The 25,795-nt window shown below is 41.6% G+C and overlaps 1 protein-coding gene across 2 annotated transcripts in view; it reads left to right on the plus strand.

The window, feature by feature from the left end:
* MAMLD1 (mastermind like domain containing 1) overlaps positions 1–25,795 on the plus strand; it is a 115,246-nt gene that overhangs the window by 73,999 nt on the left and 15,452 nt on the right. For both annotated transcript variants that reach the window (XM_045572559.1, XM_045572560.1), the window contains exon 3: positions 899–2,587. In XM_045572559.1, the coding sequence (XP_045428515.1) occupies positions 899–2,587 (1,689 nt within the window). The remainder of the gene's footprint in view (positions 1–898; positions 2,588–25,795) is intronic.

A 25,795-nucleotide genomic window follows, 5' to 3' on the forward strand; every position in this document is an offset into this window, starting at 1 on the left:
TGGGGTCTTTTCCTATTGTTTCATATCTCCCCAACCTGAGGATGTATCTGCAGAGAGGAATTTCTTATTTAAATAGCTTTATACTTTTTTGCACTACAAGTCATTCTCATTAAAAACAAACAATACCAAAATGTGGAGAATAGAAAGGGAATAGCCAGTCCTCCCCAAGAGGTCCCTGTTCCAAATGATTGCATATATGTTTTCCCAAGTTATTTTTATACGCTCATACCAATGTGTGTTAGTGCGTGCGTGCGTGCGCACATGCCCACGTGTATGTGAAAATAAATGGAATCATGCTACAATGACTGTTCTGAAATTTGCATTTTCCTCTAGTGTATCTTAGTCAGCTGCCTTAAAGAATACACCCAGAGCTCCTTCATTTTGCTAAAGGTTCTGTTATGTTCCATTTTATCACTACAACCTGATGCATTTAACCAATACAGGGAAACAACCTAAAAGTTCGATGTCTATGTTATGCTTTTCCTTTTTAAGAAATCTGGGTATCTGTAGACAGCTGCAAATTGAAAATATCTTAGCTACTTCTAGCTTGCTCTCAAATGCCTGCCTTTGACAGCACATTTTATTTAGTGACTTCTGCATAGTTTTGTTGCTCTCCTTTAAGTGGACAAAAAATATCATTTGACTTTCTGAGTTACTTTCTGTGGTATTTAGTATTACTGATAGCATAATGCATTGTTTAAAATGTAACAAGACAGTTTAAGTGAAACACAGCAACAAAGAAACAAGCATTATGGTTCCAAAGAGATAGGCTGTATTGTAGAATTTTGACAATTTTAAGTCTTGAAACTAAGATGTTTTATGTTGGAAGTTTTGCTATTCATTCGATTTATTTTGACAAGCCTTTATAAAAAAATTACCTACCCCTCCTCTCTCTCAGCCACAGGGAACCATTAAGAGAAGACAGGAAGGAGACAACTTCCAGTTTCCAGGCATGGCTGACGGGGGTTACCCTAATAAAATCAAGCGGCTTTGCCTTGAAGATGTCACTCTTTCTATGGGCCCAAGTGCCCATTCCAGCACGCCCTGTGCAGAGCTGCAGGTTCCTCCATTGACAATGAACCCTAGCCCTTCAGCTATGGGAGCAGCGGGTCATTCATTACTACTCGAAAATAATTCCATGAATGGCAGCATAATGGACTCGCCATTTATGGTACAACCAAATGCAGAAATGGGACTCAAAGAGCCCACTATTCCTTACTATGACAAAACCAACAGCATGATGACTATGGAGCAAGACCAGGAACTTCAAGATCTGCTAGAGGAGCTAACAGAAATTCAAGACCCTTCTCCAAATGAACTAGATCTTGAGAAGATACTGGGAAGCAAGCCAGAAGAACCACCAGTCTTAGATCACTCCCAGGGAACCCTGGGCACAACTCGAAAGCCTTCAGCTCAGATGCCACACTTGGAGAGCCTTGGTTCCAGTAAGGAGTTTGCTTCTGGTTGCAGCCAGGTCACTGGTGTATCACTTCAAATCCCACCCTCCTCTGCAGGAATCGGCTATGCTATTCCTTCCACTAGTAAACAGATGGTAACACCCAGTTCTGCAATAACACAGGCCAAGAGCCAGGCCCAGGCGATGCTCCCCGGGGCTATGCCCCCACTTCCGGTGCCTCAGTGGCATCATGCCCACCAGCTGAAGGCATTGGCAGCCAGCAAGCAGGGATCTACTACAAAGCAGCAAGGGCTCGCATCCAATTGGTCTAGCCTGACCTCTCCAGGCCTCTCCCCACCTTACCGCCCAGTGCCATCACCACACCCACCACCACCTTTTAGCCCACAGAGCCTAATGGTATCCTGCATGTCGTCCAGCAACCTGCCAGGGAGCACTCTCCAAGGCTCTCCCAATGCCTTACTCTCAAGCATGGCACCCAGCAGCAATGCTGCCCTTGGGCCCACTATGTCCTATTCTCCCGAGAAGCTCCCCAGCCCATCTCTCAATCAGCAACCACAATTCAGCCCACAGAGCTCCATTCTTGCCAACCTAGTGTCCTCTACCATGAAAAGCCCTCAAGGCCACCTGATGTCTGCTCTACCCACCAGCAACCCAGGACCCTCCCCACCCTACCGCCCAGAGAAGCTTTCCAGCCCAGGCTTGCCCCAGCAGTCCTTCACTCCACAGTGCTCATTGATCCGCAGTAATCCACTAAGCCAGCAGCAACAGCACCAGCAAACAAATGCCATCTTCAAGCCTATGGCCACCAACTCACCCAAGACCCTGAGCATGATCATGCAGCAGGGGCTGGCCAGCTCCAGACCAGGAGCCCCGGAGCCATTTACTTTTGGCAACACCAAGCCCTTGTCACATTTCGTTTCTGAGCCGGCCCCCCAGAAGATGCCCTCCATGCCTGCCACCTCTAGGCAGCCTTCTCTACTCCACTATCTGCAGCAGCCTATGCTGACCCAGGCCTCTTCTGCCACTGCCTCCTCCACTGCCACGGCCACTTTTCAGCTGCAGCAGCAACAGCCTGACCGTTCTTCATTCCTTCTGCAGCAGATGATGCAGCAGCCCCAGCGCTTTCAGCGGTCAGCAGCTTCAGAATCCATGCCTCCTCTGCCAAGACAGGTAAGACAGTCTTATAGCTGGTTGGGTTCCTTGGTTTTTGGAAGTAAGACCATGTCTCATACTATTGATACCTCGCTTTGAAGGTAATTCCAAGCTCTAGTCCTCCCTGAGACTAGGCTTGACTCTGGAAAAGTCTGTTGAAGCCAGCTAACTCTGGCTGGTTGAAGCACAGAATTAATTAGGCCAAGGTTATGGTTTCAGTTCCTGTGCAAGAGGAAAGCTGCACCCACAAGTGCTGCCAGGGGAAGGATCGAGGAATGACAAGTCACAATTGTACAGAACTGCTTTCTCCTATACTGGGTAATGGATCATGTTCCCTCACACAGGACCAGTGAAGGCTTCATAGGTTGCAAGAAAATTGCACTGAAGCATTTAAATCTTGTCCTTGCTGGCATAAGGCTAACCACTGAACCTTCTAGAAATGCCACAGCACACTTCTGCTGAGCAGTTCCAGTGTGCTATTATTCGCCACTGTGCTGGTTGCTGAAGCGGTTCATAAATGGAAAGGACAGATGTATGTGAAGTAGTTACTTTTATCATCTTCTTTTTACACACAAAGAAACAGAGGCTCAGATTGTTGAAATGACTAGCCCAGAGTCACACAGTTAACAAGGCAGAGCAGGAATTTGAACCCAGGCAGTCACCCTCCAGATTCTGCTTTTCTCTAAATTACCATGACTTCTCTCTCCCTCAACTTCTACAGTCTTATCAATTGCTAAATTCAGCTGATTCTGCCTGGGTGGTATTGATCACAGTTCCCAATATTCATTGTTCTGATCCCTACCTGTATTGTTATCTGTTGCCATGTAACAAATTACCTCAAAACATCTAGTTAAAACAACATACATACATTACCTCATGGTTTATGTGGGTGGGAATCCTAGCATTGCTTAGCCGAGTCTTCTGGCTTCAAGTCTCTTCTAAGGACTGTAATAACATCAAAGCTCATCTGGGAAGGATCTACATCCAAGCTGACTCCCACAGCTGTTGGCAGGAAGCAGATCTTTGCAGGTTGCTGGACTGAAGCTTCAGTCCTCATGAACCATTGACCAAAGGCCTTGCATGATTCCTTACCATGAGGTCCTCTTCATAGAGCATCCCACAAGATGGCAGATGGCTTCATCTGAGTGAGCAAGACAGAAATATGCCAATAAGAGAAGCAGAGGGAATGCCAAGAAGTTAGAAGTTGCAGGTTTTTGTTTTGTTTTGTATTTTAAATATCTTTTTTTATTGATTTCAGAAAGGAAAGGAAAGGAGGAGAGAGATAGAAACATCAATGATGAGAGAGAATCATTGACTGGCTGTCTCCTGCATGCCCCCTACTAGGGCTCGAACCCATAACCTAGGCATGTGACCTTGACAGGAATTGAATCTGGAACCCTTCAGTTTGCAGGCCAACACTCTAACCACTGAGTCAAACCAGCTAGGGCAGAAGTTTTATAACCTGGTCTTGAAAGTGACATTCCATCATTTTTGCTATATTCTGTTCATTAGATGCAAGTGTGAAGGTGTGAATACCAGAAGGGGATTACATGAAGGTGTGAATACCAGGAGGCAGGGATCAGTGATCTCTGCCAGAATACTATGCTATGGTCCTTCTTTCCCATTATTCTTATCCCTGCCTATTTCCAGGCCCTCTTGATTCTTTGTCTGAACTCATACAGTTGACTCTTACATTAGTTTTCCCAAATAATCCATTCATTTCTCTAAGCATTACATTGCTATAACAGAGACCTGATCATGTTTCATACTTGTTCAGAAGTTTCCAGAGGCCCATAACCTGGCTCCATCAACTTCCTTAGCAGTCTCCAATTGGCCCTGATTGGCACTTCATTTCTATAACCCAGAAGTGCTTGTAGGTCCTGGACCACTCTGCATTCTTGGCCTTTACTGCCACTATTCCCTCTGCCTGGCCGTCTCTTACCACCTTTTCTTTCCTATCCCACTCTTACAATCAGTAAGGTTCAAGCACCTCTCCAGGAAGATTTTCCCTGACTTGCCTTGGTACTTCTATCTCCCACTCTGCCTCCCCCTTCTGTAAAGGAAGAGGTAGCCATATGTGCTTAGCCAGGGATCTGGCCCAAGTGAAACACCTATCAAGCTGCCCTCTTTCCTGAACACCCTGGATGTGTGTGACCCTGGTAGCCCCTGAAGGATAGAGACTATGCCTTTTTTATCCAGGTCTCATGAAGCATAACCAAACAGAGTGCTCCACCACAAGGAATAGGTCCTTTAGTGGATGCACACAGCAAGCAGAGCTCCTGTGGTGGGTGGTAGGATGAGCTTCAGGCCTTTGTCCACAGTTCATGAGCACCTCAGTTTGATTTTGGTATAGGCCATGTATTGTCATGGACTTTTGCAGCTGGCCCAGTGGAGTGCCAGTATTAGCACTGGAACTCTTACTCTGGCAGGTAAGATCCTCAGCCTAGAGATATGTCACCATCTAACATTGTGAGCCTTTTGGTTTTTTTATATCTTCATTGGGGTACATTATAGCCTGATTATGTTGCCTCAGAGCTGGATTAGAGAGTGAATTCTTAATGACTGGGATTATAAAAATCACACCTAACCAATTACCTAGGTGGAGTTGGATAAATTGTTCAGAGAAGACTGAGTACCCAAGCTCTGCCTCCACTAGGAGAGGCACAGAACTGACTCCCTGAATGGGATGCTCTTGCTGCCAAAAGCTGCCTTCTCAAGCCAGCACCAGCCAGTGCCCACAGGCTAAGCATACAATACAGTACTTCACTTGCCTTTTCCCAATTTAATCCTAAGAGGAAGGGGCTGTTATCACTCCCTTTAAAGCTGAGAAAATGTTGGCGCAAAGAAGTCATCAGTTACTCACAGTCACACCACAAGTCAGGGCCAGAGCAAGAAGTCTCACTACAGAGCCCACTCTCATAACCTCATGCACAGGGCACTGACTCCAGAGGCTGGGCATGATAATAGGTTGTTTGAGGATTAAATCTGTTAATATATCTAAAACACTTCAAACAAAGCCTGGCACAAAGTACCTGCCAATAAAGCTTTGCTATAACTATGACCCTTAACTCCTGGCCCTGAGCTTCCAGACCTATTTTCTGGTGGCTAAGATGTGACTCTCAAAACTGGCACTGTCTCATGAACAGAGTACACAGAGTGCTCTTTCCGGACTCCATGCCCACCATGAGATTGACAAGAGCTGTGGAGCCTACTAGCTTTATGGGCGTTTCCTATTCTAGGTCCTGCCCCACCCAGACAACTCCAGGCCTGGTGGAAAAGGAAAACAAGCCATTTTTGTTCAGCTGGCCGGGATTTCCCTTTTGTTCTCTCTGGAACTCTCTCACACTCTCACTCTACCCCTCTACATAGCACCCTGTTCTGTATATGGCATTCTTCTAGACAAAATACACTGAACAGGACTCCAAGCTGGAAGAGGAAAGTGTTTGAGGAAATAGCTAGGTCACTCATGCAAGGACAAGACAGCAGCCCTAGTGGTGGGGAAGAATATGCTTCTTGTTTCCAGCATGGTGAACTTGTCAAGTTTTACTGATGACAATACTCAGCCCCAGCAGACACTCCTTGCTGACTACATGGCATTGACTAGCCCATTAATCTTCCATGGACAATGGTGGTCACTATGTGAGGACTGGGCATTCATTTTGATCAAGATATTAGATTTTTTAAAGTTGTGGTTTCTAAATGTAAGATGAGAAACCACCTCATGAATAAATAGAAATGCCAAACTCAGCTACCTAGAGGAGCCCATTCTTATTTGCAGACTAATATTTCCAATCTTAGGAAATTTAACTTTACCATTTGAGTGAATGATAAGGTAAAAGGCAATGTCATCTGACGTCTGGGCAGCAGTTCTGCATGGTGGTATAAGAAAGAGCACCGGAGGCAGACAGAACTGGCGTTCAAGTTCAAGGACCAACACTGACTGGGCTGTGTGCCAGTAGCAATGTCATTTATGCCCTGGAGTCTCAGCTGCACATCCTCATCTCTTATGGCATTCCATGACAAAAGGAGACACTAAATTGAACTTGCACAGACCCTTGCCCTGTGCACAACACGTGCTCAGTTAGGACTGCTGCAAGCTCCTGGTTCTGGGTCTGAGACCCATGGGATCAGATGCATATCCAAATTCAGGACGTCTGGTACTTTAAAAAATAGAATCAGGGGCATAGAATGGGAGTGGATTGATAATTCTCAAGGGGAAAAGGGTGTGGGGGTTACAGGAAGAGACTGGACAAATATCGTACACCTATGGATGAGGACAGGGGGCAGGGGCAGTAAAGGCAGAGGGTGGAGTGGGAACTGGGTTGAGGGGAGCTATTGAAGGGGAAAATGAGAAACAAGTATAATAATCTGAACAATAAAGATTTGTTAAATTAAAAAAATAAAAGTGGAACCTCTTGCAGAAAAAAAATAAAAATAAATAAATAGGCAACACAGTGCATATACCAAAAATCACACAACTCTCCAGTGGAATCTGGGCAGCCTTTTATTACTTTTGCAAATAAATATGAATATTTAACTAACTCCTGGTCAAGCTTTGTCATCAAAATTACAAAAATAAAATAAGCTTTTAGAGCTTTTTGGACAGGAAATTACAGATATGGAATGTGGACTGGCATTTCTAAGGGAAGGATTTCTTTCAGAGTTGTGTGACACCCAGCTCTGGTGTGTTGGATTTTAATAATCTCAGATCTCCTCACTGTATTCCCCACCCTGCTTCTGAAGCTCAATGACATCTCTCTGTTTTTAATCAAAGTGAAGCAAAATGAAATTTAGTTTAATGCCCCTTTACTTTGAAGACTATTAGACATACCTTAAGTTATTGGAAATGTCGAACAATCAGTGTTAGGACTTCAGTGTTACCATCAGCCAAATTTACCATTGGTAAATTAACCTCAAAAGGCTGAAACAGGTCCATCAAGGAGATGGGACTTGTGCTCTGGGAGAGTTGGGTGCCCAGAGTGCCTTCAGGGCACATTTACAAAGCTGGGAGTGTAGCATTATGGAGAGGAGAGATGGAAGGGTGGCCAGTTGGAATAAGAACAAAAAAGGCTTGTAATCTGATCCTTGAGGCAGGCCAAAGCACAGGAGGAAGGGGGCAGCTGCAGAGAAACAGACCAAAGAGGCACATGATATTGCTTGGACAGATTTTGAGAGAGGCAAGAAAAGACTGGACTTGGCTATTCTCTGGTTTCCTTTATTTCCTACCTTTAAGGTAAACCTCCCATATCTTTATCATAGGAAGCTGTGAAAATCCAGCAATTGTGGAGATGATGGGTGAATCTACAAAGCTTGCCATCTTCCCTCCTCAAGGGGCCTTTGATGGGCATCTGGGCAACTTGGTCTGAGGTGGGGCATTGGGGAATCCCTCTTGCTGCCCTCACATACTGGTTACTCTTGTCCCTGATGAACTGAGCACTTCAAAGTGCAGAACTCCTAGCACCCAGGGCTGAAGGGAGCTATCACAGGGCAGGGGGTGCCAAGGCTTTGGTCTTTGGCCTTTGGAAGGGCACAGGCCCTGGTGGCTTGGCTTGAAGCTGGGTTCAATAGAACCCAGGCTTTGGATCACTTGGGTCCCAATCCCAGCTCTGCCTCATTCTCATTTGGCAAGCTGTTTACCCTTTGGTTTTCAGTCTCCCCATCTATAAAACAGAAATACTAATATTCTGTCCTAATGGGGTTGCTGGGAGGATTAAATGAGATGAGGTAAAAGTGCTTCCATTGGCCTGTCATGCAATAATACTCATCAATGTTAGCTGCTACTATATCAAGAAAGTTCCTGAAACTCAGAACACCAGTAACCCAGTGGAATGGGTTTAGACTGCCTCCATGTCCAGGTTTCTCTTTGGCTTCCAGGGGTAGGTGGTGACTTGGAGAGGAGAAGCAGGAGAGTGCCTTCTGAGGGTGTCAGAGACAACATTTGTCAGGTGCTTGAGAGAAAACCAATTGGCAGACACAAGTTGGTGACCCCAAAAAGGAGCAGAGCTTCCAGGGTTCATTTGAGTGCTGCCCATCCTGCATGGATACTGAGTAACAAATAAACACCCCAGGATGACTTTAGGTGGGCAGAGAGGAGGGTAAGAGGAAGCCCAATTTTACCTGCAGCCAGCTTAATACTAACCCTATTGCTTGCGGCAGGCTGAGGACTGCCCCTGGTTTTTAGATCTAGAGAGAAGGCCCTCTATTGATAGGCAGAGAGTGAATGGGAAGAAGAATGTAGGCCAGCCTTGCCAGCTGCCCAGCACCAATGCCTCTAGGAATGTTGATTCTGCTTGGTCATTGGCATTGGTGAATTGGTATTTTTGGCCTGCATTGGTTTGTTGTTGTTGTTGTTGTTGTTGTTGTTGTTGTTGTTGGAGCATTGCTCAAATCAGGCCCCAGATGGATACTAACTACAGCATGCAGGGCACCCAAAGTGCCTCCAAACAGAACCTTTGCAGAAACTCAAGATTCCTTTTTATTTGGATTTCCAGGGCTGGATTCACCTGCTCAGTAGAGCAGAACCTTTCATTACTACTGTCTCAATTAGCACTGCAAATTAAAACCTTCACATTTGTGCTATGATCTCTGAAAACAAAAATGATAAAACCAGGTTACTTGGAGCAAGGCAATCCCCTACTCTTGCCAAAGTTCCATCAGCTCCATTTACTACTGAAAAGTCAGGAGAGATGGCAGCCAGTGGGCCTTCTCCTATACTCAAAAATTGTTCATTGACATTTAAAAGTAAATGACCATTATCTTGCCAAAATACTTGACTCCCTCCCCCATCCTGTCCCCATCCTGTCTCCATCCCTGTCCCCAGAATCAGATGCACCACATATTTTCAAGGACATGCCTGTGACCTTGGACTTGCAAGTCCCTTCTCTGGCTCCCCTTAGTTCTTCTTTTGTTTTGAGGATAAGGGTTGTGGGAGAGCAATACTGCTCCCCATGTTATGAGAAACATTTCTTTGTGTTTATCTTTTACTAATTCTGGCAAGGAGAGTCACAGATTTCATTACAAAGGTTTGTTCTGCTGAAACACAAGAGCAAAGGCCTCTAAGGGAAGCTTTGTGCTGCATTAAGGGGATAGGGGAGGGAGCAGAGAGACACGTCAGGTTTCGAAGAGCCCAGGAGTCCTGTCTGACTGGGATCTTGCCCTGCTCACATCTCCTCTACCAGATATGCCCATGTTTTACCGAATAAGCATCTTTATTTTGTACTTAAACACTATTGTACATACAAGCTTAGTTTTTACTTTCTAAATTGGGCCTCAAAGAACTATTTAGTTTGGGGAAACCTTTTTTTAACTGCTTTGGGAAGAAATATAATTAGACACAGTGTAACATATATTTTGAAAATTTAGGAACCAATGTCTCAGTGTTGAACAAGTTTTGTTTTAGTCACTCCGAATTGCCAGGAAATGAAACTCCATAGGCTGTTGAATTTGGGAAATACAGGCTCAATACTTGGTACTAGTGTTACAAAAAATTAGATTGTTGTTTCTTTTTGTTTTCTGAGAACTATTAATGATCCTCTACCTCAATGCTATGTTCCTTTTTTACAAAACAGAAATTTGAAATGAGCTTCTGGTCAAATTAACCTTTTAAAAAAATCAACCTTTTTTTCTGTCAGTAGTTGAATGAGTGAGATAATGTATTGCAATGAAGCTACATTACTTTTTGGCCCTGGAGTACCCATCACTCAGTGAGATCAACACAAAAATGTACTAGAATGGAAAAATCCCCCAATACAGATGCCTACAAAATACAGGCCAATCAATAAAGTTTTATAATTGCTTAGTCATTGATTTATGGAAGCTAAAAAGGCAACCCTTTTCAGAAGCCTTCTACCAAGTTTTTTGTTTGCGCATTTTGTCTTAACATATCTAAGAGAAACAATTAACTCTTCTGAAGTTGAGGTGCTCAAAATGAGACATCTTAAACACAAAGTGTATGAATTATTTTATACTAAATTCATTGGAACATCCTGTGTATTTGTCACTGTAAAGCAAGGAAAGGAATCTCATTTCCATTTTCAGAAAGTAGAAGAGGGCAGACATTAATTGTTATATTGTGCTCCTTTAAACTGTAACTCTTCATGAATATTTACAAGCCCAAGATGTAGAACAGCACACAGAGGGGCAGTCCTATTTCAGATTATGAACCCAAGTGAAAAGTTAGCAAAATATAAAAAATGTCTTAGGTGGATGGTATATCATAGTGGACTTGCTCCACTCAGCTGTGGCCCTAACGCCTATTGCCAGCATTGACACTGAGTGCAAGAATGGATGGCGCCAGAGTAGCCACGCGGGTCAGAGATGTGACCGATCCAGATGAGCAAGGGATGGGTATGAAAAAGGTTGGATTGCATTCTTCCGCTCCTTTCTGCACTCTCCTCAACTTCCCTCTCTCAAATCCATTAATGGCCCATAACACAGATTTATGGAAACCTCTTCTGAGTACCTTTGTACTTTTAGCTTCCTCTGTCCCTTGGGCCTCCTGTGTAAAGCAAACGTGTGTGTTCTGATCTGGCAACTTGTGAGCTTGAAGGTGACAGCAGAAGGTAAAACACTGCTTACAGTTAAAATATCCCACCCTCAACCCCAAAGAAAAACTTTCTGCTTTTACCTAAGGAGTTGACAAAGTTTAGATTTTCATTTGATCTCGATAGCTTGTACACAATGACTAGTGCTAATTTGTCTGTTTTATTGTGACCTGTTGTTAGATGAGGGCTTATCATGTTAGTCCTTCTCATCCAAAACAGTGAGGTTGTTAAAAGCTATAAGTTAATGTAAAGATCCAAGCTCCCTCCCGAGGGCCATGTCTATATGGCCATGCTGAGAGCCCATGGATACTCCTAGCAGACCTGCCCCTGACTCCTGACTACCAATGCAATCGCAGTTTTTTTGACAGTGGAATAAAAGCTCAGCATTGACCCATTTCTCCCACACTTTTGTGTTAACTAAATTTCTTATTAGAACAGAAAATGTGCAGCTTGAAATCTCAGAGTCTACAGATCTTGATTCAGCTATTAGAGCTAGATGCACAGGAAAATGGCAAGTGGGCACTTGAGGAAATTGTCATGTAGCCCTTAAGGCCTGAAAGATATATACCCTGCTCCATTAGAAACTATTCCAATTCTTTATTTGCTTTTGGGAGTTCTGGATTTGAGGCTAAATGCAGAGGTTCTATCTGACTTCCCCCTGCCCTCTGTCACCTGCTGCCAAGTTTGGCCATTCTCCATTTATGAACAGAGGATGTGAGCATAGTTGTGGCAACTTGGATTTTTTGTAGGCCGGCCCTGGTATGGGTGGCATATGAAGACAATTTGTTAAAGCCAGCCAACTCTGTGGAACAATAGGTGAAGGTCTATTCCTCGTTTGCAATTTTGAGTAATGATCATTTATTTTCATGTGACAAAGCTTTGGAATGTGGGACACCCTAACCACCCTAAGTGGGTATAAGTGGGGTCAATGCCTTGACCCTTTCCTTGTATCAAGCAATGTTTTCAAAGATGAGCTCTGAAGAATATGAACACAACACTTAAATATGACTTTCTAATTTCATGTCCTGAAAATACAAAAATTTGACACCCATTAAGATGTTATTATATAAAAATTCCTACAGAAAATAAGCATTGGCAAGGATATGAAGAAATTAGAAACCATGCTGTGCATTGTTAGTGGGATTGTAAACTGGTGCAGCCATTGTATGGTGGTTTCTCAAAACATTAAACACAGAACTACCATATGACCCAGCAAATTTGAACAAGTTCACCCATATTCATAGCAGCATTATTCACAATAACCTGAAGGTGGAAACAACCCAAGTTCCCATCAGTGAGTGAATGGATAAACAAAATGCAGTATGTCCATAGCATGGAATATTATTCAATTTGAAAAAGGAAGGAAATTCTGACAAATGCTGCAACATGGATGAACTTTGAAGAGATTATTTTCAGTAAAATAAACCAGGCACAAAAGGACAAATGCTGTATGACTCTACTTCTAGGACATCCCTAGAGTAGTCAAATTCATAGGAACACAGAGCAGAAACGTGGGTTCCTGGGGGTGGGAAGTTAGTGTTTCATAGATAGACTTTCAGTTTGGGATGATGAAAAAGTTCTGGAGATGAAGGATGGTGATGGCTGCACAACAATGAGAGTGTACTTAATATCGCGTAGCTGTACAATTAAAATGGTTGAACGTGGCAAATTTTACAACAATTAATGAACGAAAAGGAAAAACTGACATTTTAAAACATTAGCTACTCTTCTTTAATCAAAAAGTGTTTTATTTTCAAATAACATTAATGTCGGATATAAAGGCAGCAGCAAGCAAGCCAAGCTGGCTGTTTTGTGTCGGAAGGAGGAGCAGTATTGACTGCAAGTATACTCATCATTTGTGTGAGTCAACTTGGTTTTCTGGATGTCTTAGTGAAATGCATACATGTTAAATGCTAGTGATAGGGTCCCTGGGCATAGGCTTACAAATAACTTTCCTGGTAAATTGAACACAAGTTCTGTCCATTTTGGAGAAATTACAACATGTAGGTGGGGGAAGAAAGAAACGACTGTTCACAGGAAAGAACATTTCTCTGTTTCTGAAGGGTATAAAAAAACCCCACTTTCTTCATTGGTTCTCTGGTGCATCTGCAAGTCTGAAAATATTAGGATGACTCACGATTTGCTGATTAATACAAGAGCCAACAAAATAATGTTAGGGACTCATTGTCTGTGATTTGCTTTCTATGCATACTGTCCCTCTGGAGTAGGTGCTAGGATCTGGTGTAGAATTCTGGAAAGGTTAAGGATCTGAACAACAATCAGAACCAGCTCCTAAGGCTTTGTCACTGACACTTAAAGTAGAAAAAAAGAACCTCTGACCAATGCCCAAATATATTTTGGAAAGTTGACACACCTGGTCATTGTGTCCCTACTCACACCTCAGCTCCCAAGACTTTGGTTTTTGCCCTTCAGGGCTTGGTGATATCCACTTTTTAATCAAAGTTATTTGTGTTTTGTTTGCACCCCACTTGATAGCAGATTCTCCAGCTACAGGAAGATGTCTTATCTAGTTCTGTAAAAGTGAGCTGAATGAATGACCCTTTGAATGAATGAATGAATGAATGAATACACAAAGGAATTAACTGATAATTGTGCCTCGCCAGCACAGCTAAGGATTCTGCGAGCCTGAGGGAGGGCCGGTGAAGGATGAAGAATAATGATAGACAAAAAGAATAAGCTGGGTCTAGGTGGATCTTCTGTGTCTTGCTGAGGCCACAGAACAGACCCAGACTGCAAAGCTGATGCTTTATTTATAGTCAGGGGCAAACAAGGTAATTTACAATGTTCTTGTAACTCACTTCTTTTGGCAGTCACAAGCCATTAGCTACCCAGGAAACATCTAAGGAGCAGTCACAAGATCAAGCTTTATGCTTAGAGGACTGTGCCCTCTAAGCTGAGTCTTGTTTGCGACTTTGCCAGCAGGTTAGTCCGAGGCTTAACCCTACAACCGCTCCTTACACTGATAATAAATTGCATCTGCTAGCCTTTGAAAAATTAAGCTCTTGAGACTCTTTTGAGTGGTTTAGAGTGATTATTGATAAGAACTCCCAGTCTTCAAGTCTTGGGAGCTGATGAACTCATATTCCCATATTGGGCCAAAAGGAGGACTCTGCATCAGCACATAGAGCCCCCACCTTCTCATCATGACCCATTTTTTCTGGTCCAATTGGGCTCTTGTCCTTAGCACTTGGGAAACCCAGGCCTGCTGTTCTACAAGTGTGATATCTGAATACATGTGATTTCTTCAACCTCCAATAAATACACAGTTGTATCCCTCCAGTGATAATATGTACCGGTTGTTCTGTTGTAGTGGTGATGGTAGTTTCATGTATTTTAGAAGTACAAAAAAATGACATCTGGTTGCCATTTCATATACCACAGTGAGAAAGCACATGATAGAAGAAAAGCAACAAAATAAAAATAAGAAATTTTTTTAAAGAGAGCTGACTTATAAATTCAGCCTACTCATTGCATTGCTTTTATCTCAGTTAAGATTCATTTATGCCACTCTGGGGCAGCACCAATATTTCTAACATAAATCAATCTATTTCAGTCAATCCTGAGAGTAGTGAATGGTCTTCACTTCACACAGTTCGTTTTCTTCTCTTCTTCCTCCTCTTCCTCCTCCTACTTATTCTTCTTGATCTTGTTCTTCTTCTTGTTCATGTTCTTATTCTTGTTCTCCTTCTCCTTCTTCTTCTGACTAACACAGTATTAAGTGAATATGTTTTGAAGGTTGTTCAGCATGTTTTCTACTATCAGGCTTCAAATGTAACTTATAAAGACACTCGGTTATATTTGAATAAGCTGCCCATTGATTAATTTTTTTTAAATTAAGAAATTTATTTTACTAGTTCATGAGCACAGATTTTTACATCCTTTGTAGAAATGATCTTTCATGGGTATTGTTTTGTTTTGTTTTATCATTTTGACAACTATATTGTTAGACTCTTTTATTTGCTTTTTAACTTTCCCTTTGAAATTGTTTTCTTTAGAATAGTTATATCACAAGGCAGTACCTTCCAACCTCCTCCTAGAAAGTTCTCCTGTCTTCCCTTATTGTTCTATTAACTGATATAATTCAAGATAGCTACAGATCAAAGGAACAGAATGGGCCGAAACCGGTTTGGCTCAGTGGATAGAGCGTTGGTCTGCGATCCAGAAAACCAGGTTGACTCACACAAATGATGAGTATACTTGCAGTCAATACTGCTCCTCCTTCCGACAAAAAACAGGCAGCTTGGCTTGCTTGCTGCTGCCTTTATATCCGGCATTAATGTTATTTAAAAATAAAACACTTTTTGATTAAAGAAGAGTAGCTAATGTTTGTGAGTTGTCAGAACTAGATTGACATCCAGTTTAGGATTTAGAATTTTTTCCCATGCCCCATTTTTTAGGCAAACTACAAAATCTTGATATTGATAATGATCTAGTCCAATATGTTCCACAAGACATCATAGCCCTTTAGAAATTTGAAGACAACTGTAACTGAGTCTTCCCTCCCCTGCCCAATTATTTGCCCCAATTCTGGCTGCTTGTCTCTGAGCTAAGCGCATGATATCAGAGTGAGGCCCTCTAGGTGGATAAGGCTCTGACCAAAGTGCTGAAGATGTATTAACCCTGCACAGAGGAAAGCAAGAGGTTCACTCTCCTTGTTCCCATTAATATCATTTTGTTTCTGCCCCACCCTTAAATCTCACTTGCAATAGTTTTAGCCACATTCCCCATCTGCCCTGCCTGAGCTCATTGTCCAGGCAAACTATCAATACAGCTTATAACTTTCCCCTCCCAGATGAGGTTCCTGAAAGCAAAGTATTTCTCTGTAACCTTATACTTGATTCATGTCTATTTCCAACTCTCCTGATAGATGAAGTTTTTGATATAATATTGGACTAGGGATTGAGAAAGAGAATGAACCCCCATGATTGTTTTTAGAGCTATCAGCATGCTACTCAGAAACACCTTTTACAGGCTTTTAATTTTTGGTTTACAGTTATTGTCTCTGAAATCAAATCTCGAGTTTCTGGTATGTTCTTGGACTTTTCAAGGGATTTAAAAATTCAGGGGCTTGATGCCAATAATTGCTTTTAGGAGTTGGCACTGTCTATTTTCTATAGATGAATTCCAGTTTGGATCATCAATTATTTTCTTCACAGAAACCCACAAAGTACATATTCGAGTTTGCCTTGGAATTGAATATGATCTAGAAATCCTTAATGTTGTTAAGCTAGGCTATTGCTTCTAAAATGTGTATCACATTCAACTAATGCAAAATAGAGTATTTAAGAGCTTGAGTACCACACCTGTAATCTGAATAAGGAGTCTAAGATTGAGGTATTTGATCCACACTAGATGTATTTGCTGGAGCATGCTGTACAGGCAGGTCAGGTCTGTTGGATTTCTCCTTAAATGAACTGTGGCTGGCCAGTGTGGTTCAGTGGTTGAGTATCAACTTATGAACCAAGAGGTCACTGGTTTGATTCCCAGTCAGGGCACATGCCGGGATTGTGAGCTTGATGCCCAGTAAAGGGCAGGCAGGAGGCAGCTGATCGATAATGTTTCTTTCTCTCATTGATGTTTCTATCTATCCCTCTCCTTTCCTCTATCTCTAAAGATAAATAAAAACATTTAACATTGTCTGAATTTATTACCTCTTTTTTTTTTTAAATTAACTGCTTTGTGGGTAAAGAAACATGACTCAAAGCTGAGCAGGATTCAACAGGCCTGTGCTTTCCTCATCTGAAATAGGATGCTCCTCAATGTGAGGCTGGACAAACCAGACTAGATTCTTGATAAGTTAAGATATGTTGAGTTGCAAGTAACAGAAAAACCAATTCACAGTAGTTTAAATAATAAAAAGAACTTTCTGAGCCCTGTCAATGGAAGTCCAGGAGTTGCTGTTTCTTTCCATTTCTCTCTTCAGCCTGCCCTAGCAACAGCTTCATTCTATAGCTGACTCCCCCTAGTGATCCAATGATAGCTGCCAGCAGTTCCTGGGGCTACAAGCTTTCTCCTGCCCTCAGCCAGGGGAACAGGAGAAACAGTTGCTTCTAGAAGTTCTGTCACAAGTGTAAGGAAACTTCTTTCTCAGAAATTCCTAGAAACTTTTGGTATAGCAACCTGAATTAATCACTTGTCTACGATGCTGCTCCATTTGAGCTGAGCTAAGTACCTCACCTTTAGAACCAGGTGGAGCCAGGTTTCCCCAAAGCATATAGGCAGCATGGGGCAAGTGAGACTCCCTGAATGAAAACTGGGGAAGGTACCAAGAGAAAGAAGGGTAGATGTTGGCTAAACAACCAACTATATTTGCTACAATCAACCTCTTTGGCCATCCACATCAATATGTTCCCTCTTGCTAATGGATATGCCACCCAAAAAGTTCAACTACAGAAACCTATTTACCTTCTCTTCAAAGTGGTTTAGCTCCAATCTAGAAATTCCAGGTAACATGCAATCCTCACCGTTTGGTCGCTGCATTAATCCTCATATTCTAGGGATGCCTGCCCACTGTGCTCACCTCAGCAAAGAAAGAGGAGGAGTACAGTGAAGAACAAACAGCTTCCTTTTGGAAAGAAGAAACTGGAAAGCAACACACAGTGGTCACTGGCCCAACATTCAGATTATATCCTGCTTGACACAAGTCGAGTGCTCCTTCCTTCTCTGAGACTCAGTTTCCTATTTTGTATGATAGAGGCTTGGATTAAATCAGTGGTTGTTGACTGAGTATGCAGTGGAGAGTTTGTTAAAGTGCAGATTACTGGGTTCCACCCCCAGAGTTTCTGATTCAGTAAATCTGGGTGGAGCCCAGAAATTTACATTTCTAACAGATTTCCAACTAGTGCTGCTGCTCCAAGGACTTTGAGAACCTCTGGTGTAGATGACTCCTATGGGCCCTTCTCATTCTGACATTTAGGACTTGGACTTTTCTCAGCACTCTTTTCTCTATTTACAACAGATTGTTTTATAAATAGGATACACCCAACTTTACCATGTGAGTAACTAAAAACATTTTGGAGCTCCTGCTTTGATTTGTAATTTAATTTTCAACAAGCAAAGCTGAAAGTGAAAGATGTCATAGAGCTTCAAGAAAAACTTTTTTGAATTTAATAAGTTAGGAACAGAAATGTGAAGATTATTCATTCATCCTCCCATCCCCTATCCACTGTAGACTCCACTCTTTGGATGACTCTGTGACTTCAAAAAGCAGCCTTCTTCCAGAGAGAACCCAGATACTTAGGCTTCATTTTGCAAACAATCTCTCTATACAATCTGCATATCCTTCAGGTCTTAGAATAGGAGTGGCACTGGGTGAAACTGTGATGTATATAATAGTGATTTGGAAACTTGGGCAATTTTGTGCCCACCACCTCTCACCTAGACATCTATTCATCCTTTATGTCACAACCTGAAGCTTAGTTCCCCCCAGCAACTTCTAACCACCCACCCTCCCTAGCCTAGGTTGGGTTCTCCTATTATTTTTATTTAGCACTCTGTAATATTATTATATATCACTTATCAATCTGTATTACAAATCTTTGTTTAAGTGTGTCTCCATTATATAAGTGTGTCAGCCCTAGAAGAACAAGGACAGTATCCATCTTGTCCAATAATGTTATCACAGCACAGGGCCTGGATTATGATAGATAGTCATTAAATATGTGTTGTGGACTGCTATCAAAGGCAAACTATGAGGAGATTCCAGCCACAGTATTTTATTGCAGTGAAGAATGATTGAACAATCCACATGATATATTCTACAATGTACAAATTGAGTGCTCCAGCCGCTATCAGTTTGGCTCAGTGGATAGAGTGTCGGCCTGCGGACTAAAGGGTCCCAGGTTCAATTCCAGTCAAGGGCATGTACCTTGGTTGTGGGCACACCAGTAGGGGGTGTGTAGGAGAAAGCTGATTGATGTTTCTCTCTCATCGATGTTTCTAACTCTCTATTCCTCTCTCTTCCTCAGTAAAAAAAAATCAATGAAATAAAAATAAAAAATTGAGTGCTCCAAAAGAGCAAAACAGACAAGCCCTCAGAAAAAGCAAACAAACTAATGGAGCATCCCAGTGTCCCTGGCAACTGCAGCCAACTCTTTTATAGCCCCATACCTTTTCTCTCTGTGAGCCTGGTACATTAGGGGTCCAGGATATCTCCCTACCTACCAGGCACCTGGGACCTCCTCTCCAAACAGTAACTCCTTGAGCATATAGCTCCCTCCTCTACCATACCCATACAGTTTGTATCTAGGCACTTAGGTGAAGGCAGTAGAGGCTTTTCCAATGAACATATGCCCCAACCAGCAGGGCCTATACAGTAGATATGGGTGAACCCCCAATTTTCCCACTGGAGCTATGGGTGTTCAGCAAGGCTATAAAATGACTGGCATTGAGCAACATCTTGAGCCTACTAACTTCTGGCTCAGACTCCAGTCTTGTGCACACATTGTGAATCATGAAGCAATGATTCAGGCAGGTAGCTTCATACCTGAGAATAGGCTATGAGCACACTTTTTATAGTTTATCACTATTGCTATAACTCTTTGTTATTAAACAATATAATTAAATAAACCCATCCAAAGACTAAAAATAATTTAGAGAAGGCAGATTATTTATTATGAAGTCCATAAACTGACTAGGAGTATATCCTACAGATTTTGACTCTGAAAACTGTGCTTAAGTTTAATGTAACTAACCAATCCTGATCTCATTAGATGGTCGTACATCAGAAAGGATGTCTATTTGGCCTGGCATAGTGTTTATGTTTATGCTTGCTTTTTTTTTTTTTTTTTTTTTGGTTTCCATAGCTGGCCCTACTTCTTTCAAAATATACCCGTAATCTACTACTTACTGTGTTACAAGGCCCTGATGAGGGAGACAGAGCCGTATGGTGAAGACCAGGACTATCTCCATAGAGCACAATGTTCTTTCTGTCTTGGCTGAGGGCTATTAGATTTTAATTTAGAAGTCTCAATTAAAGCCCAACTTAGTCAGAAATCCTGGGAGAGTAGATTTGTGGGGTTTCTCCACAACTTGCATTGTCTTTTTTTAAACAACCAATTCATGACTGGGGTAAGGAAGGAAGATAACAGAAAACTAAATCTAGCCCACAGAATCTACAACAAAGCGCAGAGAGAAATTAACTCTCCAAGCTGTAAGCCAAGTGCTTAAGGGAAGAGACAGGAGAGTGCTTGTCACTCACAGCTCACTGTGGTCATTCACTGAGGCAGTGTGGGGAGTGTCAAAGGGGTGAGGGAGGAAAAGTGGTTTTCTATATTTTTGGCAGAAAGAAAAGCCAAGTAGCCAAGTGCTCCTTTGTGTCTGTTTGGGTCTGCCAAAAACTATGGGGTCAGATGTGTAAACATAATGGGGTGGGGGGCTGTGAAGGTTAAAGGAGATGGAGCAAGAAAAGGTGGGAAAAGCCTCAGAACACAATGCAGATGGTCTGGCCCATGGGAGACACAGGAGTATTGAGTAATAAGAGTTTCAAACCACAGTGCAGCTCCAGTGAGAGACAGGATGGATCAGAAAACAGAAGCTGAGGTTTTCAATGAAAAGAAAGTAGAAAATGATGCCCCTCCCCCATATAGATAAGGAAGGAAAGAGACCAAATATGTAGCCATGAGAGAGAGAAGTGGCAGAAAAGCATAGGTTCATTGGTAGTTGGAATACCAGAATACCTGCTTGTGCATCTCTGTGGACAAAATCTGGGGGAAGGAGACACAAAATCCTGGGCTCTGGAAGTGTTGGCATTCCTGACGAGACTCAGAGAGCTAACACCAGTCCAACCCTAAGTCCCATCTCTACCCTAATCTGTGACTGGAGCACCTCTAAAGGGAGCTGGGAATGGCAGGGAGAAAAGATAGAAATTCCAAAGTGATTTTTTTAACCGAAATGATGATGATATTATGTGAACTTGAGTTGTTCTTTGACATAGCACAATACTTTCTACTTACATGATTCCCCTTTTTTTAAAATCAAGTTTTTTAATTCATATGTTACACATTGAAGAGTGAATAAAACATATAACAATAAAACCAGCCGAAACCGGTTTAGCTCAATGGATAGAGCGTTGGCTTGGGGACTGAAGGGACCTGGGTTTGATTCCGGTCAAGGGCATGTACCTTGGTTGAGGGCATATCCCCAGTAGGGGGTGTGCAAGAGGCAACTGATCGATGACTCTCTCATCGATGTTTCTAACTCTCTATCTCTCTCCCTTCTTCTCTGTACAAAATCAATAAAATATATTTTTTTTAAAAACAATAAAACCAGCATGTATGTACCCATAAATTCACATTAAGAGATAGAAGTTTCAAAATATCTTAGAAGCTCTCCCGTTTTCCAGAGATAACTATTCTTTTTGCCAAGAGCTAACTGTAGGAGTACACCTTAGACTTGTTGGTGACCTTTGAGCTCATCCTAGTTATATCAGGCACATCACTAATCCCTTTAGTAGTTATATTCTGATGGGTTTCCACAGATTACTTGTCCCATCTATCTTGTGTTGATCCTCATTAGTTTCAATCTTATATGGGCCTCTTGTCTTTTTTCAATATGTTTTATGACTTTATCATTATAAGAATAATATGTACTTTTTGTAGTGAACTTGGAAAATGCAGAAAACACAAGTATATAACATATAAATGTCAGGGATAACCACAATTAACATGTTAACATATGGTATTTTATTATTTTTTCTAGGCAGAGATGTATATTTCACATTATTGACTTACCGTTGTATATGTGGCTTTTTTCCTTTTATTATGAAATATAAAATAGATATAGTGTGCACTACCTTTATGTACAATTTAAAGAAGTGCATTGTCATCAATTAGGTTGACAAGTAGAACATTGTCAACCCCCCGGGTAGATCTTCTCTCCATCCCCTCAGAGGTAACCACTATCTTGATTCTGATAGTCTTTCTCTTGCATTTCAATATAGTTTCAATAGTTTCACCACTTATTAATGGACTCTTAAACAAGCTTTTATTTCACTTTTAAGAACCAAGTGGTGAACATAATCTAGGCACATTGGTAAGCAACAGAGTCACAGTGCCATTATTAGTTGAAGACTTCCTGAAGAAGAGAAGCTGCCCTATCTCCCCTCTTAGGGAGTCAGCAGCTATAGGCATGTTCCCAGAAAGGAAATATATGGAGCCCACCACCATCATGGTCATGGCACTGGACACACAGATATGGCTAGAGGGATTGGGCTGCTCTTTTTGCTTTCAATTTCCCAGTCTGCCTCCAGGAACTCCAGCTTTCAAATGTAGGTCAAGGCAGAACACTTCTGTGGGCTAAAGTGAGTGTCCCCAGCTGATCTAGGCAGCAGGATCTGGAGGGTTAAGCAGGAAATTCAGCAACAAATGGTCAAGTGAGATCCCTTCCAGGTTGAGAGAGAGGCAGAACCGAGGGATGTGAAGTTAAGGAGGCAATCCAGGGATCTACCCCATTATGTTGGCCACCCCACCCACTTCCCAATTCCAGAGACAACCTGGGGCTGCTGGTCTTGAGCCTAATGAAGATTCATGAAGACCAAGCTGCTTTTCCACTTTCCCCTCTGCCATCTTGTAATTTAGCTTTCCTGGGGCTATGTTGACCCTGGTGTAGCTACTTTGAGCTTGACAACTTCTCCTTATTGCATGGCTGTGTCTTTACAAACAAATTCAGACCCTTACAGTACTTTTAGGGAGGGACTGGAGTTAGATGTATGCATTAAATATGCTGTCTAAATCTGGAAGTCTCCAAAAGAAATTCCCAGAGGACCACCTAGCCTGAACAACCACACAGTCTTCCTACCTAATGACCCTGCATTACTGATAACAAGTGTAGCATTGGCCACTCTGCCAAACTGCCCCCATAAAAAATGGCCAGGCTAAAAGACAGATTGAATTGCAGATATGCTCTGTGCCGAATGCTATCGAGGGTATATCACATTCTCTACCCAAAGGAGTTAACAGAATGCTTGCTTATACATTGAAATTAATGGTGCAGAAAAATATATTAATCCCTTCACTCCTTAATTGATTTATACATTATTTATTTTACCTTTTTGTGTTCTTGGGTTTTTTGTTTTTTTCTCTAGGCAAAATAACAATTAATCAGTTCAGCTTAAGCCTGTAATTAAATTCCAAGTCTGAGAACTTGGTTGACTAAGTGAACTTGATTTGGGACTCCATCAATTGTAGTCAGCCTTAGACATTTAAATTTTGATATATTAAGGTTAAATTATGTACATTTATAGTATCAAAAAATCCAGAAAAGCTCAAACTCTTCCAGTTCTTACATAGAGGATACCTTGCTCCAAGGAAACTGTAAGAAAATACAAATTTATAGATGAGATCCAGGAAATGGGTAGGATTGATGCTACCTTATCTCCCTCCCACCTTTGGTAACACATGCATCATAACAGAAGTCTCCCAATTTAGAGTTCTTCTCATTTTAGGATATAGTTGTAAAAACAAAAGAAAACTGAGTCACACGGTAGCCTGCCCAGAAGCCATTGCACAACTGTGGAACCCTGCAGCCCTCCAGAATCATCTTGCAGGTGATCTGCTTATAACAATAACAAAGGTTTCTGTTGGGCAATTTGAACAAGCACAGGGCAATATATGGATTTTAGTTCAGGTTTTGGCACTTACTAACGAGTGACTTGGGCAAATTGCTTGACCTCTTTGTGCTTCAGTTTCCTCATCTTTAAAATGGGATCATAAAAATACCTACCTCATAGGATTGCTCTGAGAATTGATTGAAATGACCCCAAAAAAGGACTGAGCCTAGTGCCTTGCATTAAGTAGTTCTCAATAAAGGTGTCTAATTTTATCAAAATGATCATTTGTAATTTTTATTAGTCTATTTTGCCAAAGTGTAAAAGACATGATAGCCTTGATGAACTGTGTTGGCCAGACCATGCCTATAGCAACATGTCCAATTCAATATAACCCATATAAAACTTATAGGATAGTGCCAGGAGCATTGTAAAATGCACGATAAATGGCAGAGGTGTTATTATTAATTAAGACTATAACCAACTGGTCTTCTGAAAAAGCATACAACATACAGGAAGGCACTGCATTTGTGTTAATTCAATTAATGCTTATATCCACTCTATGAATAAAATATAACCATTACCTCCCTTTTACAGATGAAGAAATTAAGGCATAGAAAGTTTAAGTAACTTTCCCACAACTACATAACCAATAAATGGCAAATTCATGGTTCAAGCTCACGCCTTTTTTCAGAGCCTGCCATTATGCCAAAGAGTTGTGCTCTCCAATAATGTAGCCAGAAGACACATATAGCTATTTATCTATTTAACTTTTAGACTCTAACAGCATTTTTTCAATTACAGTGGACATTTAATATTATTTTATGTTAGCTTCAGGTGCATAGCATAGTGATTAACATTTATATATTTTACGAAGTGATCTCACCCATAAGTCAAGTATCCACCTGATAATTATCCACCTGTAATTATTACAATATTATTGACTATATTCCATATGCTATATTCCCATGGCTTTTATAACTATAAATTGTACTGCTCACTCCCTTCACCTTTTTTACCCAGCCCCTCACTCCTCCTCCCATCACATGTAGGTATTTATATTTAAATTAATTTAATGTAAATAAAAGTAAGAATTTGGTTCTTCATTTGCAATAGCCACATTTCAAGTGCTCAACTGCCACGTATGGGCAGTGACTACCATATCGGAAAATGCAGGTATAGAACATTCCGTTCTTTCTAGTGGGATGATTCAACATCATGTCAGAAAGTTTGTTGGACAGTATTACTTATAGAACTTCTGAGATTCTATTCCTTACAAAATCTCAGACTTGAGTTGTATAGCTTTCTCATATTGTTGTTAATAGACACATGGTTGTAATATATTGAAATCCCATTTGCACTTGCCCAAGTAGAGTAATGGTAAGCAAAAGGCCAAGTAGTCTGATTCACATTAATTTTTCCTGCTTTCCCAAGGCATTGCTTCAGACTTACAAAATTGTCTTCTATTACCTCTGTTTGGCAGGTAGAGACATTTTGCCCAAAGATCCAGCTTCTTCCACAGCTCTGTCTTGATCCTTTTGGGCTATCTAGATAACATTTTAGTACCCTACCATTTACCTCACTAGTGATTTGAATGGCTGGACTGAACTCTGAAATCAGACCAGCCTTGAAGAACCTTAGGCTCTGATAGTTTCTGGCATATGCGCCAAATCTCCAGTTCCCTCTCTTGGGCTTTCTCTGCTCACCTCTATTACACATTTAGTAAAGTCTAGAGAAAGGAAAGAGAGCAGTACAGGATTCATTGTCTGAACTCTGGGATGACTAAGTCTAGAAATCTACAAGCTCCCAGAAGCCAGTGGAATCATAGTTTATTACTATAGCCTTGCCAATGCACACCTATCTCCTTCTGAATTTCCATGATGGAGAATATTGGGCCAATATCTAATCCAGTCAATAATTTATAAAATATGAGCAGTTTTCATCCACTTCTTGCAAAATAACTGAATATCTATTGGGGTTAGTAATAATCTTAGCTTCTTGGACCATAGCCCATTTGAATATGGCGATGCCATAGAATAGCCAACGAGTTGGAGCTACTCCTGTGTGAATGAAGGAAGATACCTCACCATTCCTCTCCATGTGCAGAAAAGGAGCCTT

Source organism: Pipistrellus kuhlii, unplaced genomic scaffold, assembly GCF_014108245.1.
Source record: "Pipistrellus kuhlii isolate mPipKuh1 unplaced genomic scaffold, mPipKuh1.p scaffold_m20_p_49, whole genome shotgun sequence".
NCBI classification, from domain to species: Eukaryota; Metazoa; Chordata; class Mammalia; order Chiroptera; family Vespertilionidae; genus Pipistrellus; species Pipistrellus kuhlii.